General features: G+C 67.1%; 2 protein-coding genes across 5 annotated transcripts; one reads left to right on the top strand and one right to left on the bottom strand.

The window, feature by feature from the left end:
* Positions 1-277: 277 nt before the first annotated feature.
* On the bottom strand, positions 278-2,359 carry NDUFAF8 (NADH:ubiquinone oxidoreductase complex assembly factor 8). 3 transcript variants are annotated; one of them, XM_045572327.1, is made up of 3 exons: positions 2,121-2,359; positions 1,865-1,975; positions 278-553 (listed from the first exon to the last, which is right to left on the bottom strand). In XM_045572327.1, exons 1-3 carry the CDS (start codon positions 2,202-2,204, stop codon positions 293-295), a joined length of 456 nt encoding a protein of 151 aa, XP_045428283.1. In that variant the 5' UTR covers positions 2,205-2,359; the 3' UTR covers positions 278-292. The 3 variants fall into 3 exon arrangements, with proteins under 3 accessions (XP_045428283.1, XP_036268296.1, XP_045428284.1); XM_036412403.2 differs by lacking the exon at positions 278-553 and adding an exon at positions 1,191-1,486 and having other exon boundaries at positions 2,121-2,278; XM_045572328.1 differs by lacking the exon at positions 278-553 and adding an exon at positions 1,590-1,759 and having other exon boundaries at positions 1,799-1,975.
* A 69-nt stretch (positions 2,360-2,428) lies between these two features.
* Positions 2,429-9,098, top strand: TEPSIN (TEPSIN adaptor related protein complex 4 accessory protein). 2 transcript variants are annotated; one of them, XM_045572265.1, is made up of 13 exons: positions 2,429-2,600; positions 3,247-3,319; positions 3,530-3,621; positions 3,784-3,877; positions 4,584-4,651; positions 4,770-4,830; positions 4,918-5,013; positions 5,590-5,793; positions 6,278-6,452; positions 6,608-6,721; positions 6,833-6,911; positions 7,062-7,196; positions 7,861-9,098. In XM_045572265.1, exons 1-13 carry the CDS (start codon positions 2,553-2,555, stop codon positions 8,371-8,373), a joined length of 1,752 nt encoding a protein of 583 aa, XP_045428221.1. In that variant the 5' UTR covers positions 2,429-2,552; the 3' UTR covers positions 8,374-9,098. The 2 variants fall into 2 exon arrangements, with proteins under 2 accessions (XP_045428221.1, XP_036268140.1); XM_036412247.2 differs by having other exon boundaries at positions 4,770-4,848; positions 4,942-5,013.
* Positions 9,099-10,711: the final 1,613 nt, after the last annotated feature.

Raw genomic sequence — 10,711 nt, 5'->3', positions numbered from 1 at the left:
GAGGGTCCCGCCACCCTGGCCTCAGGAGTGTGTGTGTGTCCTCACGTGAGGATCTTGTTCCCATTGCTTTTCAGAGAACGGAGAAAGGTCTGAAGGGGAGAGGCAGGGGGAGGGAGAGAGGGAAAGAGGGAGGAGGAAGATGTGGAAGACACATTGGCTGGTTGTGCCTGATGGGGGCGGGGAATGAACTGCCGCCAGATACATGCCCTCGCCTGGGACGCGAACCCGACGCTTTGTGGGTGGGCAGCCGCTCTAACCATAGAGCCACACCAGCCAGGCCGATTTTAAATTGTTATAGTTCTACGCACTGGGCAGCTTGCCGAGCTGACTCCTCGGGGTCTGGGGAGGGAGCCCTGCGTGCTGGGCTGCCTGTTCCCGGGGAAGCCCTGGACATCCCGTGGGGCCGCGGGAACAGAAGTGGGTGCTTGTGGTGCCCCCACCTGCAGCAGAGCAGCCCGCAGTGGCCTGGAATGAGGCCCAATGGTGGGAGCTGGCAAGGGTGGCAGGAGGGAGCACCCGGTGGGACTGGTGTGCCCAGTGGGAATGCCAAAAGCTGTCAAAGAGGTCAGAGTGGAGGGAGGGAGGGAGGGTCAGGGAGAAGAGGTATGGGCAGCATCAGACAGGCCCACCTGCCCAGCAGGAATGTCTCCCTCACCCTGGCGGGGGCGTGGGCACTGGATTTTGTCTGGAGACCCAGTGGTTGCTGTGAAACGTGACTGCCCAGCAGCCCCAGCTCAGGATGAGGGCCGGCGCCCCACGAAGCTACCAGGGCCGTCTCACTGAGATGGACACTCGTGTCTGAGACCTGGAGGCCTCACCACTAGGGGGGAGTCGGGCTAATTCTGGAGTTTTAAGCAGAGACGGAAGTGCAGGCCCGGTTCTGGAGCTCAGGGACGCCAGGGCGGGGAGTCCAAGGACCATGTGACCTCCGTGCCCCAGGAGAGGGTCTCAGAGCGGCCCAAGCTCCCAGGGGGTGGCACCCAGGAGTGCGGGCTGAGGCCTGGGGCCCGTGTGTGGTTCTCAGGACGGGGTGGGGTGGCCTGCAGGCTCGCTGGCCTAGAAGCTGCTGGGCTCCTACCCCCGCCCTGGGCTCAGCTTCCTGCCCTCCGCGAAGGCCCCCAGCCCTGCTCCTGCCCCGCCAAGCCTCTGCGTGGGCCGGCTGGACCCACAGGTAACATCCAGAGGCGTCGTGAGGTTCGGGAGACATTTTATTGGTGGGAATTCTCTAAAAAATGAGACTCAGGAGGCAGCGTCCCGCACCCCACGCGCCCGGCAGGTTCCTGGGGGCGAGGCCGGGCCGTGCACCCCCAGTGCCCCCAGGCGTGACCCGATGGGCCTCTGGCTGGTTCCCCCGCCCGTTCTAACCCGGTGTCCACGCTGCTCCGGCGGGGCGGGCCCAGTGCCTTCGCCCCAGGGCTCTGGGTGTTCCAGGCGCTGGCTCTGGGCCCCGTCCGGCCTAGGGGCCTCCCTTCAGGGCGTCCTTGGCCTGGAAGAGGAGGTGCTTCGTCTGAGCGCGTGGTTCCCAACGGACAGCTGCGGTACCGCCGCCAGGAAAAGGCCGTCCTCCCGCCAGTGCCTCCCGGAGAAGGGGAGCTGGGCCGCGGGGGGTGGGTTCCGGGTGGAGCACACCCCCCTCCCCCCCGCACCCCACCCTGACGACGGCACCACAGGTTCACAAGGCGCTGCCACGCACCCGCCACGCTCCCCACCTGCCGGGCACACGGGCTCCTGGCGGCGGGGCCGCGCGTGCAAGGTCAGCCTGCAGCGTCGGCAGCACCAGCCTGTGCCCGACAGGGACCGCGGGAGGGAGGGGAGGCCCGCGGGACACTCGCCGAGGCGGGGCCGGGAGGGCGCGTCCACCTACCGCGGCGGCGAAGCAGCGCCGCAGGGCCTCGAACTCCTGCGCGCAGAGGTCCTTCCTCAGGCGGCCGCCCGGGGCCGTGGACGCCTGCACGCAGCGGCCGTAGGCGACGGCCTGGGGGCGGGCGGCGCGGGACAGGGTCGTGGCGGCCTCTGGGCCCGTGGGTCCCGGCGCAGCCCCCGCCCCTCCCCCCCGCCCCCGCCAGCGCCCCAAGCCCCGCCCCGTCCCGCAGGTGCTGCCCCGACCCACAGCTCCTCACCTCAGCCCTACAGGCCGCCAGGCGCTCGGGGAAGGCGCGGAGGCGGCATCGCACGCGCCCCCACACCGCTCCGTTCCCCGACATGAGCACCTCTTCCTGGTACCCGTGGGCGCCGCCATTTTGGGTCCGGCCCCTTCCGGGAAACCACCCCTTGATAGGTTGACTCTTCCGTCCATCACCTTTCTCCAGCTTTTTAATAGGTCAGGTTTCAGCCTTCCCCTCGATCTCTCCGGAACCGCGGTCTCCAGGAACCCTATAATTGGCTGGGAAGCTGTCTGTCATTCATCTGAGACTTCGGGTTGGTTAAGGCTCAACTTGTTGACCTAAGTCCGGCTCAGGTCCCGCCCCACGCGAGCGATTGGCCAGCGGGCCAGACCCGCGCGGTGATTGGAGGGGCTGGGATCGGGGCTGGGCCGGAAGGTGACCTGCATCATGGCCGCCGCGCCGCTGCTGAGAGACCGGCTCAGCTTTCTGCACCGGGTGAGAGCGCGTGGCCCGACCCCGCTGCGCGCCGCCTCCCCCGCCTCGCCCGGGGCCACAGCCACCCGCCTCCCGCCGGGGCCCCCGTGCCCCGGTCCCTCCCGGGCTCCGCGCCCCCCGCCGGCTCCCCGCCCCGCCCCTGCTGCCGGCGGCGGGAGCACTCAGCCCGGCGTGACAGCCGGGCACGTGTGACACGGGCGGCGCCTTCGCGTCCCCGAGGCCCTGTGCCGCCTCCCGGCGAGGCGCGTGGGGCACGGGGCTCCGGTCCGCACCCCGCGCCGGGGAGGCAGCGCTGACAAGGCCACGCGCGGCGGGGCCAGCGCTCCTCCCGCGGCTCCTCCCTGAGGTCTGTCCCGAGTCCCGCCGTGGTGCGTCCGGCGTGGGGGCCGGCCACCGCCCTGCTCCGGGGGGACGGGCCGCCGCCTCCGCTGGGGAAGGGCTTCCCTCTGCTCTGGGCTCCGCCAGGGGATGTGCAAGGGAGCGGCCTGGGCTGCCCCTCCGCCCTCCCGCCGCCGCCAGCGGGACCATCGCCGGGCAGCGCCAACCACGGCGCCCCCAGGAGCCCCCGGATGGCTGGCCCCTCTGGGGGCCCCGTGGGCTCGCCCCTGCGCCACCCGCTCACGGCGGCGCTCTCGCTGCCTTTCAGCTCCCGATCCTCCTGAAGGGAACGTCCGACGACGACGTGCCGTGTCCGGGCTACCTGTTCGAGGAGATCGCCAGTATCCTCCGTGTCCCGCAGGCCCCGGGCCCCCGGAGCCGCCAGGGGTGGCCGGGCCGGGAGCCGCGTTTCCGAGGACAGGAGCCAGGGAGGCCCCGGTGCCCGGTGCTCCTGAAACCCCGCCTGGGCTGGGTGCCCGCAGGGAGGCACCGGACTGTTGGGTGACGGAGGCCCGTCAGCTCCATCCTTCCTTAACCCGAGCGCCCTCCAGAAATCTCCCACGAGTCGCTGGGCAGCAGCCAGTGCCTCCTGGAGTACCTGCTGAGCCGCCTGCAGAGCGGCTCCGGCCGCGTGAAGCTCAAGGTGAGGCCGGCGTGGCCGCTGACCCCCGGGGGTCAGGTCCACCCACGCTCACACCCGGGTGGGGAGGCGGAGGGGTGTGAGGCGGGAGGGGCAGGAGGCGGGAGGCAGGGGTGGGTGGGTGGGGCCCCCGGGCCTGGCCCCGCCCACGTGACCGTGCCCCAGGTGCTGAAGATCATGCTGCACCTGTGTGGCCACGGCTCCTCCTCCTTCCTGCTCCTCCTCAAGCGCAACTCCGCCTTCATCCAGGAAGCGGCAGGTACCAGCCGGCGAGTCCCTCAGCCCCGCGGCCCCCACCCCTCGGGCCCCCCAAACCCTTGCTCCCACCTGGGTCCTCTGTCCCCAGATCTGCTTCCTCCACCTGTGGGGTCCTCGTCTCTCCAGCGGCCGGTGCCCTGCTAGGACCGGCTGTCGGCTGCCTGTCCCCGTGCCCGGCGGGCACACTCGGTACCCGGCCACAGGGCAGTTCCCGGCCGAGGCCGAGGAAGCACAGTATAAGCCTTAGGGGCGGGGAGCGGGGAGGGACCTCTGAGGCTTCCCCAGCGGGGCCTGGCCTGTCCTGATTGGGTGCCAGGTGGGTCTGGTGGAGCCCCTCACCGCCCCTCACCCCCAGCTGGGGTGGCTGTGCATCTCCCTAACAAGGACTGTGGGGGTGGGGCCTGAGAGCTTCCCCTCAGTGGGGGGAGTCCTGGCCCAGGTCAGTCTCGGGGTGCACCGCCCCCACATCCCCACGGGCCCTGAAGGAGTCTGGAAGGGCTGCCCTTCAGGCCAGACCCACCTCACAGGCCGCCCCAGAGAGCAGCACCAGACAGGGGCCGAGCTGCCTTGGCTCCCAGGTGCTGTGGGAGCCCTCAGCTGCCAGGCAGGGGGACTGGAGCGCAGACCTTGTTTCAGGGACTCCCCGGTGGGGCGGGGGTGGCCGAGGTCCGGGGCAGCGCCCGCTCAGCCGCCCTCCTGCCCTGCAGGGTTCACGGGACCCCCGGACCCTCTCCACGGGAACAGCTTGTACCAGAAGGTGCGGGCGGCCGCCCAGGTGAGCCCGGACCAGCTCCCCGGGACCCAGCGGCTCCCGCTGGGTGGCCCTCGGGGGAGGGGGGGGGCAGGGGCACAGTCGGATGTGTGGCCACACTGAGCACCTCACTCCTGTCTAGGACTTGGGGAGCACCTTGTTCTCGGACACCTTGTCCCCTCCTCCCCCCGCCCAGCCTCCCAGGACCCTGCCTCCCTCAGGTACGCAGCCTTGTCCAGCTCGTCACAGGGTCCCCTGGGGTGGGCCCAGGGGCCTCCTCTCCAAGTATCGGGGTGACTCGGGTTCCCCCGCAGGCATGGGCTCCCAGTCCCGGCCCCAGAGCGCCCTCCAGGGCTTTGGCTACAGCAAGGAGCCCAGCCCCGCGGGTGAGTGCTGCCCGGGCTCCGGGCGGGGAGTGGGCGGGAGTGGGCGGGAGGGCCCAGGAGTGGGAAGAAGGTTGCAGGAGTGGGCGGGAGTGGGCGGGAGGGTGCGGGAGTGGGGGGGAGTGGGCGGGAGTGGGCAGAAGGTTGCGGGAGTGGGCGGGAGGGCCCGGGAGTGGGCGGGAGGGTGCGGGAGTGGGGGGGAGTGGGCGGGAGTGGGCGGGAGTGGGCGGGATTGCCAGGAGTGGGCAGAAGGTTGCAGGAGTGGGCAGGAGTGGGCGGGAGGGTGCGGGAGTGGGTGGGAGGGCCAGGAGTGGGCAGAAGGTTGCAGGAGTGGGCGGGAGTGGGCGGGAGGGCCCAGGAGTGGGCAGGAGTGGGCGGGAGGGTGCGGGAGTGGGCAGAAGGTTGCAGGAGTGGGCGGGAGGGTGCGGCAGCGGGTGGGCAGTCTACAGTGGGGGCCACAGGAGTGCAGGGCGTGGCCGAGTCCGGCTGCTGTGCTGCCCGGGGTCACAGCTCGGCCTCGGAGGCTCCGGCCCTGGAGTGGAGGCCCTGGGCCGGCGCCATCCCCCGTCCTCTGTGCAGGCTCCACGGGGGAAGCCCTCCTCGCCACCCTCCAGAAGGCTGCGGAGGTGGTGGCCAGCGCCGTGCGCCCTGGGCCCGAGGGCCCCGGCTCCCAGGGGCCCCGGCTGCAGGGGGACGCCTACCAGCCCGCTGTGACGCCTTCCGCCAGCCACGGCCGCTTCGCCCCGGGGAGCCCACCCCCTGGTGCCTGCCGGGGTGCCCGAGGTACCGGGTCTGACTTCTCGTCCGTGGGCTCCTTCCTGCCACCTGCTGGGCGATGTGAGGAGGGCAGCCCCCCCACCTGACACCAATGCCACCCTCGTCCCCTGGTGGCTGCACGCAGGCCGCACTGCCCAGCGTGGGCTCGGTGTGGGACGACCCTGGGTGGGTGGGGCTGGCTGAGGCCAAGGCCCCAGCTCCCAGGTGCAGGGCCAGACATGGGCTGGGCCAGAAGCCCTTCCGTCCTGAGCGGTGGGTGCCCGTCTGGGCGGCTCTGCCTCTGGCCCCGGCGTCGGGTGGCTGGGCAGCAGCTCAGGTTGACTGAGAACGACGTGCTGTGTCCCCGGCCTGAGCCCCACGCCGTGTGTCCGCCCGGCCTGTGTGAGGGAGCACCCTCTCGGACCCACTAGGCCCCCAGTCTGGGGTCCCCGGGAGGTGGTGTGAGGCCAGTCTGAGGCCCCAGGTCTCACCGAGGTCACCTTTCTTCCAGCCGCCAGACACCAGCCGGGCCAGGCGGGCGGGGGCTGGGACGAGCAGGACAGCAGCCCTGGCTCGCGGGGTTCTTGCCAGGAGAACGGCCGGAGCAGGGCCTCGGGCTCAGGCACCTGGTCGGGCAGTGACAGCCCCTCGGGGGCCAGCGGGGCGCCCGGTGACCAGGCTGAGAGGTGAGCATGCACTCGGGGTCCCGACCAGAGGGACATGACCTGGAAGGCGGCCCTTTGCCCGCCCGCTGTGCCCGGCCCCTCCGTGCTCTCACTATCAGGGTTTGCCCAGGGGCGTGGCCTGGAAGGCCATCCTGCCCACCTGCTGTGCCCTGCAGGGTGGAGGCCATGGCCCTGAGCGACTGCCAGCAGGAGCTGAGCCTGGTCCGGACGGTGACACAGGGGCCGCACCCCTCCCTGAGCCCCGAGGAGGCTCAGCGCTTCATCAGAGAGTGAGCCCCGCCCAAGGCCCCCGCCCCCGCCCCCTCCTCCGTCCCCCCCTCCGCGCTCCCCAGGGAAGGGCCCGGCCGCCACCCGCCCACCTGCCCTCGCGCCCTCCGCAGGTGTGGGCTGCTCAACTGCGAGGCGGTGCTGGAGCTGCTGACTCGCCGCCTGGGCCTGCCCGGCGAGCACGCGCAGATGGTGAGGGGGTGCGGGCGGGCGGGCACGGGCCCCCTTCCTGGGTCTGCCCCGGGAGGGGGTGCGGGGCGAGCACAGGGGGCAGTGGGGCTGCCAGGAGGTCCTGGGGACTCGGTTTCCGGTGGAGCCTGCTGACCCCCTCCCGCCCCGCAGAGAGCCCTGGGCGCCATCGCCACCCTGGGGTGCACGGACCTGCTCTCCCAGGAGCACCTGCTGCTCCTCGCCGGGCCTCGCCTGCAGGAGCTCAGCACCCACAGCCCCGGGCCCGTGACCAGCAAGGCCACCAAGGTGGGCAGCGCCGAGCCCAGGGCAGTGGGTGGGGGACCCCGTCCCTCCTGTCCTTCCCGACAGGCCCCTTCCCTGCCGCTGTCCGCCCTGGACGAGCCGTGCTCCAGAGCAGCTCGCAGCCTCCCTGCCCACTCACCCGCCTTCCTGCCCAGCAGCTCCTCTCCCCCTGGTTCGCTCACGTGCCGCCTCCTGTAGGAAGCCCTCCTTGATTGCTCGGGTGGGTCTATTCCACTTTCTCCACTCGTGTCACAGCTCCTGGTCTGTGCTCGGCTCCCCAGTGGGCCGCCCCCCCACCCCCACCCCATAGCCGGGCCCGCAGCTCCCCTGCCTGTGCACCCCCCTTCCTCTGTGGCCGTGGAAGTTCAGATCCTCAGTGTCCATCCCAGCATCGGGGCGGCTGCGGTGGCTGAAGGCGCGCCGTTCCCGGCGCCTCTGCCTGTGCCGCGGGCCAGGAGGCCGGTCGATGGCAGGGAAGCTGTTCGTGAGGCAGCAGAGGGGAGGTCGCAGGCGTCGTGGGCACCTGTGTGCCCAGTGTGAGCAGCTTGAGGCCTGCTCCGCCCAGCAGGCCCTGCCTGGGCAGCGCTGAGGAAGGCTCGGAGAAGGGGTGCGTCCTCTGGGGCCCCCAGGACCACTGGGCCCTCAATGGCCCCTTCCTCCCGCCTAGATCCTGAGGCATTTGGAAGCCTCCTGCCGACAGCACGCCGCTGCCCGGAGGCCGCTGGCCGAGCCCCGCCCCGCCTCCCCCTGCGTGGGCCCGGCTGACCTGCTGACGGACGCCCTGCCTCTCGCCGGGGCCCCCGAGTTCCTCCAGCCTCTGAGTTCAGTCCTGCCCTCCCCCAGGGGCCCTGCAGCTCTGGGTGGGCGCCCTGTCCCAGCCCTCGGGGGCCCCAGGAAGGCAGAGCCCAGACTGGCAGTTCCCAGAGACCAGGAGGCCAGCCCAGAGCAGGGCCGGGCGGGCTCGGATGCTCTGAACGGAGGGCCGGCATCCGGCCCAGGCCCAAGCGGCAGCCACACGTCCCTGTTCGCTGGCATGGAGCTGGTGGCCTGCCCCCGCCTGGTGGAGGCGGGCCCTGGTGCCCAGAAGCCCCCACAGCCCCCATGGACGCTGGCACCCAGGGCGGCGGCCCCAGAGCCTCCTGGCTCAGAGCCGTCGGCTTTCGCCTTCTTGAACTCATGACCCGGCGGTGGCTGCGCACAGGCCCTCGGCCCTCCGCCCAGGTCGACGTCGGCCTCTCCCGCACCCTGAGGCCTCGGTGCGGGGAGCAGCCAGCCAGGTGAGCGCGGCGTGGACGAGCCGTCCACGACCGAGCAGGAGCCACGAGCTGGCCAGAACCACGTGGAGGAGGGGGCGGCAGGCAGGACTCGGATGGGGGTGGTGCAGAGCCCCCAGTGCCTGCGGGCCCAGGGGCTGAGCTGGGTGCAGACTGGCAGCCGGCGGCCCAGGCCGCTGGGCCTCCCGCCTCACTGCCGCCCAGTCTGGCCGCCTGAGCACCGTCCGACCCGTGGTCCATCTGCAGATCCGGCCCCGTGCGGTGGGAAGGAGGGGGCTGGTGGTTGAGCTCGGAGGCAGACCTGCCGAGCTGTCTCCTGGGCCGTGTCGGAGGGGCCAGGGCCAGACACCAGGCGGGAAGGCAGACCTGGGCTGCGCGGTCTCCCTCCTCCCAGAGGCTGCTCTCGGCCTGGACCTCCCGTGGCCGCAGGGAGCCGGGCGGCAGGGCCTCGGAAGGAGGGTTCGTGTGGATTGGAACCAGGCTCGGCTCTGTGAGCGCAGAGCCCTCCTCCTGCAGGGCCATGGGCAGCCTGGGGCAGCCCTGTGGCCGGGGCACCCTCTGCCGAGGCTGCTTCCTGCAGACGGCAGGGCGGCCTCTCGGGAGCTTCCTGAATAAACGGTTGTGTCACGGAGTGCTTTTCCTTCGTGTGTGTGTGTGTGTGTGTGTGTGAGTGTGAGTGTGAGTGTGTGAGTTTATGTGTGTGTATATGTGTGTGAAAGTGTGCGAGTGTGGTGAGTATGTGCGTGTGAGTGTGTGTGGTGTGTGTGAGTGTGGGTGTGAGTGTGGGTGTGTGAGTGTGTGTGTGAGTGTGAGTGTGTATATGTGTGAGTGTATGTATGTGTATATGTGTGTGAGTGCGTGTGGTGTGTGTGTATATGTGAGTGTGTGTGGTGTGTGTGAGTGTGTGTGTGAGTGTGGGTGTGTGAGTGTGTGTGTGAGTATGTGTGTGTATATGTGTGAGTGTATGTGTGTGTATATGTGAGTGTGGGTGTGTGTGAGGGAGAGGGAGAGAGTGTGTGCACGCTTGCACTTTAATGCGATAGCCATACGAAGGGGCACACTCGGAGGACTTCTCCAGTTAGGGACAGCCATCATTTCTTTCCTAAATGTTTTGTAGAACTATCTGATCCTATAATTTTCTTAATTGCAAAGTTTTTAACTTTGAAATTCAATTTCTTAAGTAGTTATAGGACTATTGGGGTCATATATTTCATTGTGAATTTCAGTTACTTGTGTTTTTTAAGGGATCAGTCCATTTCATGAAAGTTGTCAAATTGTCCTTTTAGTTTATGTTCCATCCTTCATTTCTTTAAAAATTTTATTGATTATGGTATCACATAATTGTCTTCATCCCCCTATTCCCATCCCAAACCCCTCCCCACATATGCCCCCACCCCCGTGCTGCCCATGGCCACTGGCTAGGCCCATGTGCATGCACACAAGTCCTTTGGTTGATCTCTCCCCCTTACCCCACCCTCTCCTGCTTTCCCTCTGAGGTGTGAGACGTCCTTCATTTCTGATAGTGACAGTGTTTTCCTCTCTTTCTTAGTCTGATTAGAAGTTTATTAAGATTGAACTTTTCAAAGAACTAACTTCTGCTTTTATTTTTCCGTAGCTTTTGTGTTTCTACTTCATTGATTTCTGCTGTGACTACCTTCAGTGGTGTTTGTATTTTTCTAGTTCTTCAAGGTGGAAGTGTGGGTGGTTTTTTGAGAACTTCATGATGCTCTAATATAAAGCATTTTAATGCTGTAACTTTCCTCCTCTTCTGCTTTGCCTGCATCCCAGGAGCTGATTTATTTTTATTCCGCTCGGGATGGTGGCTAGCTCCCCTGAGACCTTTTTTTGTCCGGTGGGTTAAAGATATGTGTGCCTCCTATTAATTGATGCAATCATTTAGCATTTTGTATGACTTACATTTTATGGTAAAAAATTTCAGATTTTTGCTAATGTGTGTTTTGTGGTCCAGACTATAAATTTGTGTTGGGGATTGGTCCATGCGCACTTGATCTATAACATAGATGAAAGAAGTCCTTAACAAAATACTAGCAAAAAGCAAAAAAAAAAAAAAAAAAAATTTAATATCAAAAGGAACCTAGCAATATATAAAAGGAGTATGAATGGACAATACATCACGTTAAGTGGGATTTATCGTGGGCTTGGAAGGCTGCTTTCACACCTGAAAATCTAATTCGCCATATTTGCACTCTAATGAGAAATATGCAAAAAGGGCAAGAGCCAGAA

This window comes from Pipistrellus kuhlii, unplaced genomic scaffold, assembly GCF_014108245.1.
Source record: "Pipistrellus kuhlii isolate mPipKuh1 unplaced genomic scaffold, mPipKuh1.p scaffold_m20_p_44, whole genome shotgun sequence".
Lineage (NCBI taxonomy): Eukaryota > Metazoa > Chordata > Mammalia > Chiroptera > Vespertilionidae > Pipistrellus > Pipistrellus kuhlii.
The sequence above is the reverse complement of the archived record's forward strand: the minus strand, read 5'-3'. Positions and strand labels throughout refer to the sequence as shown.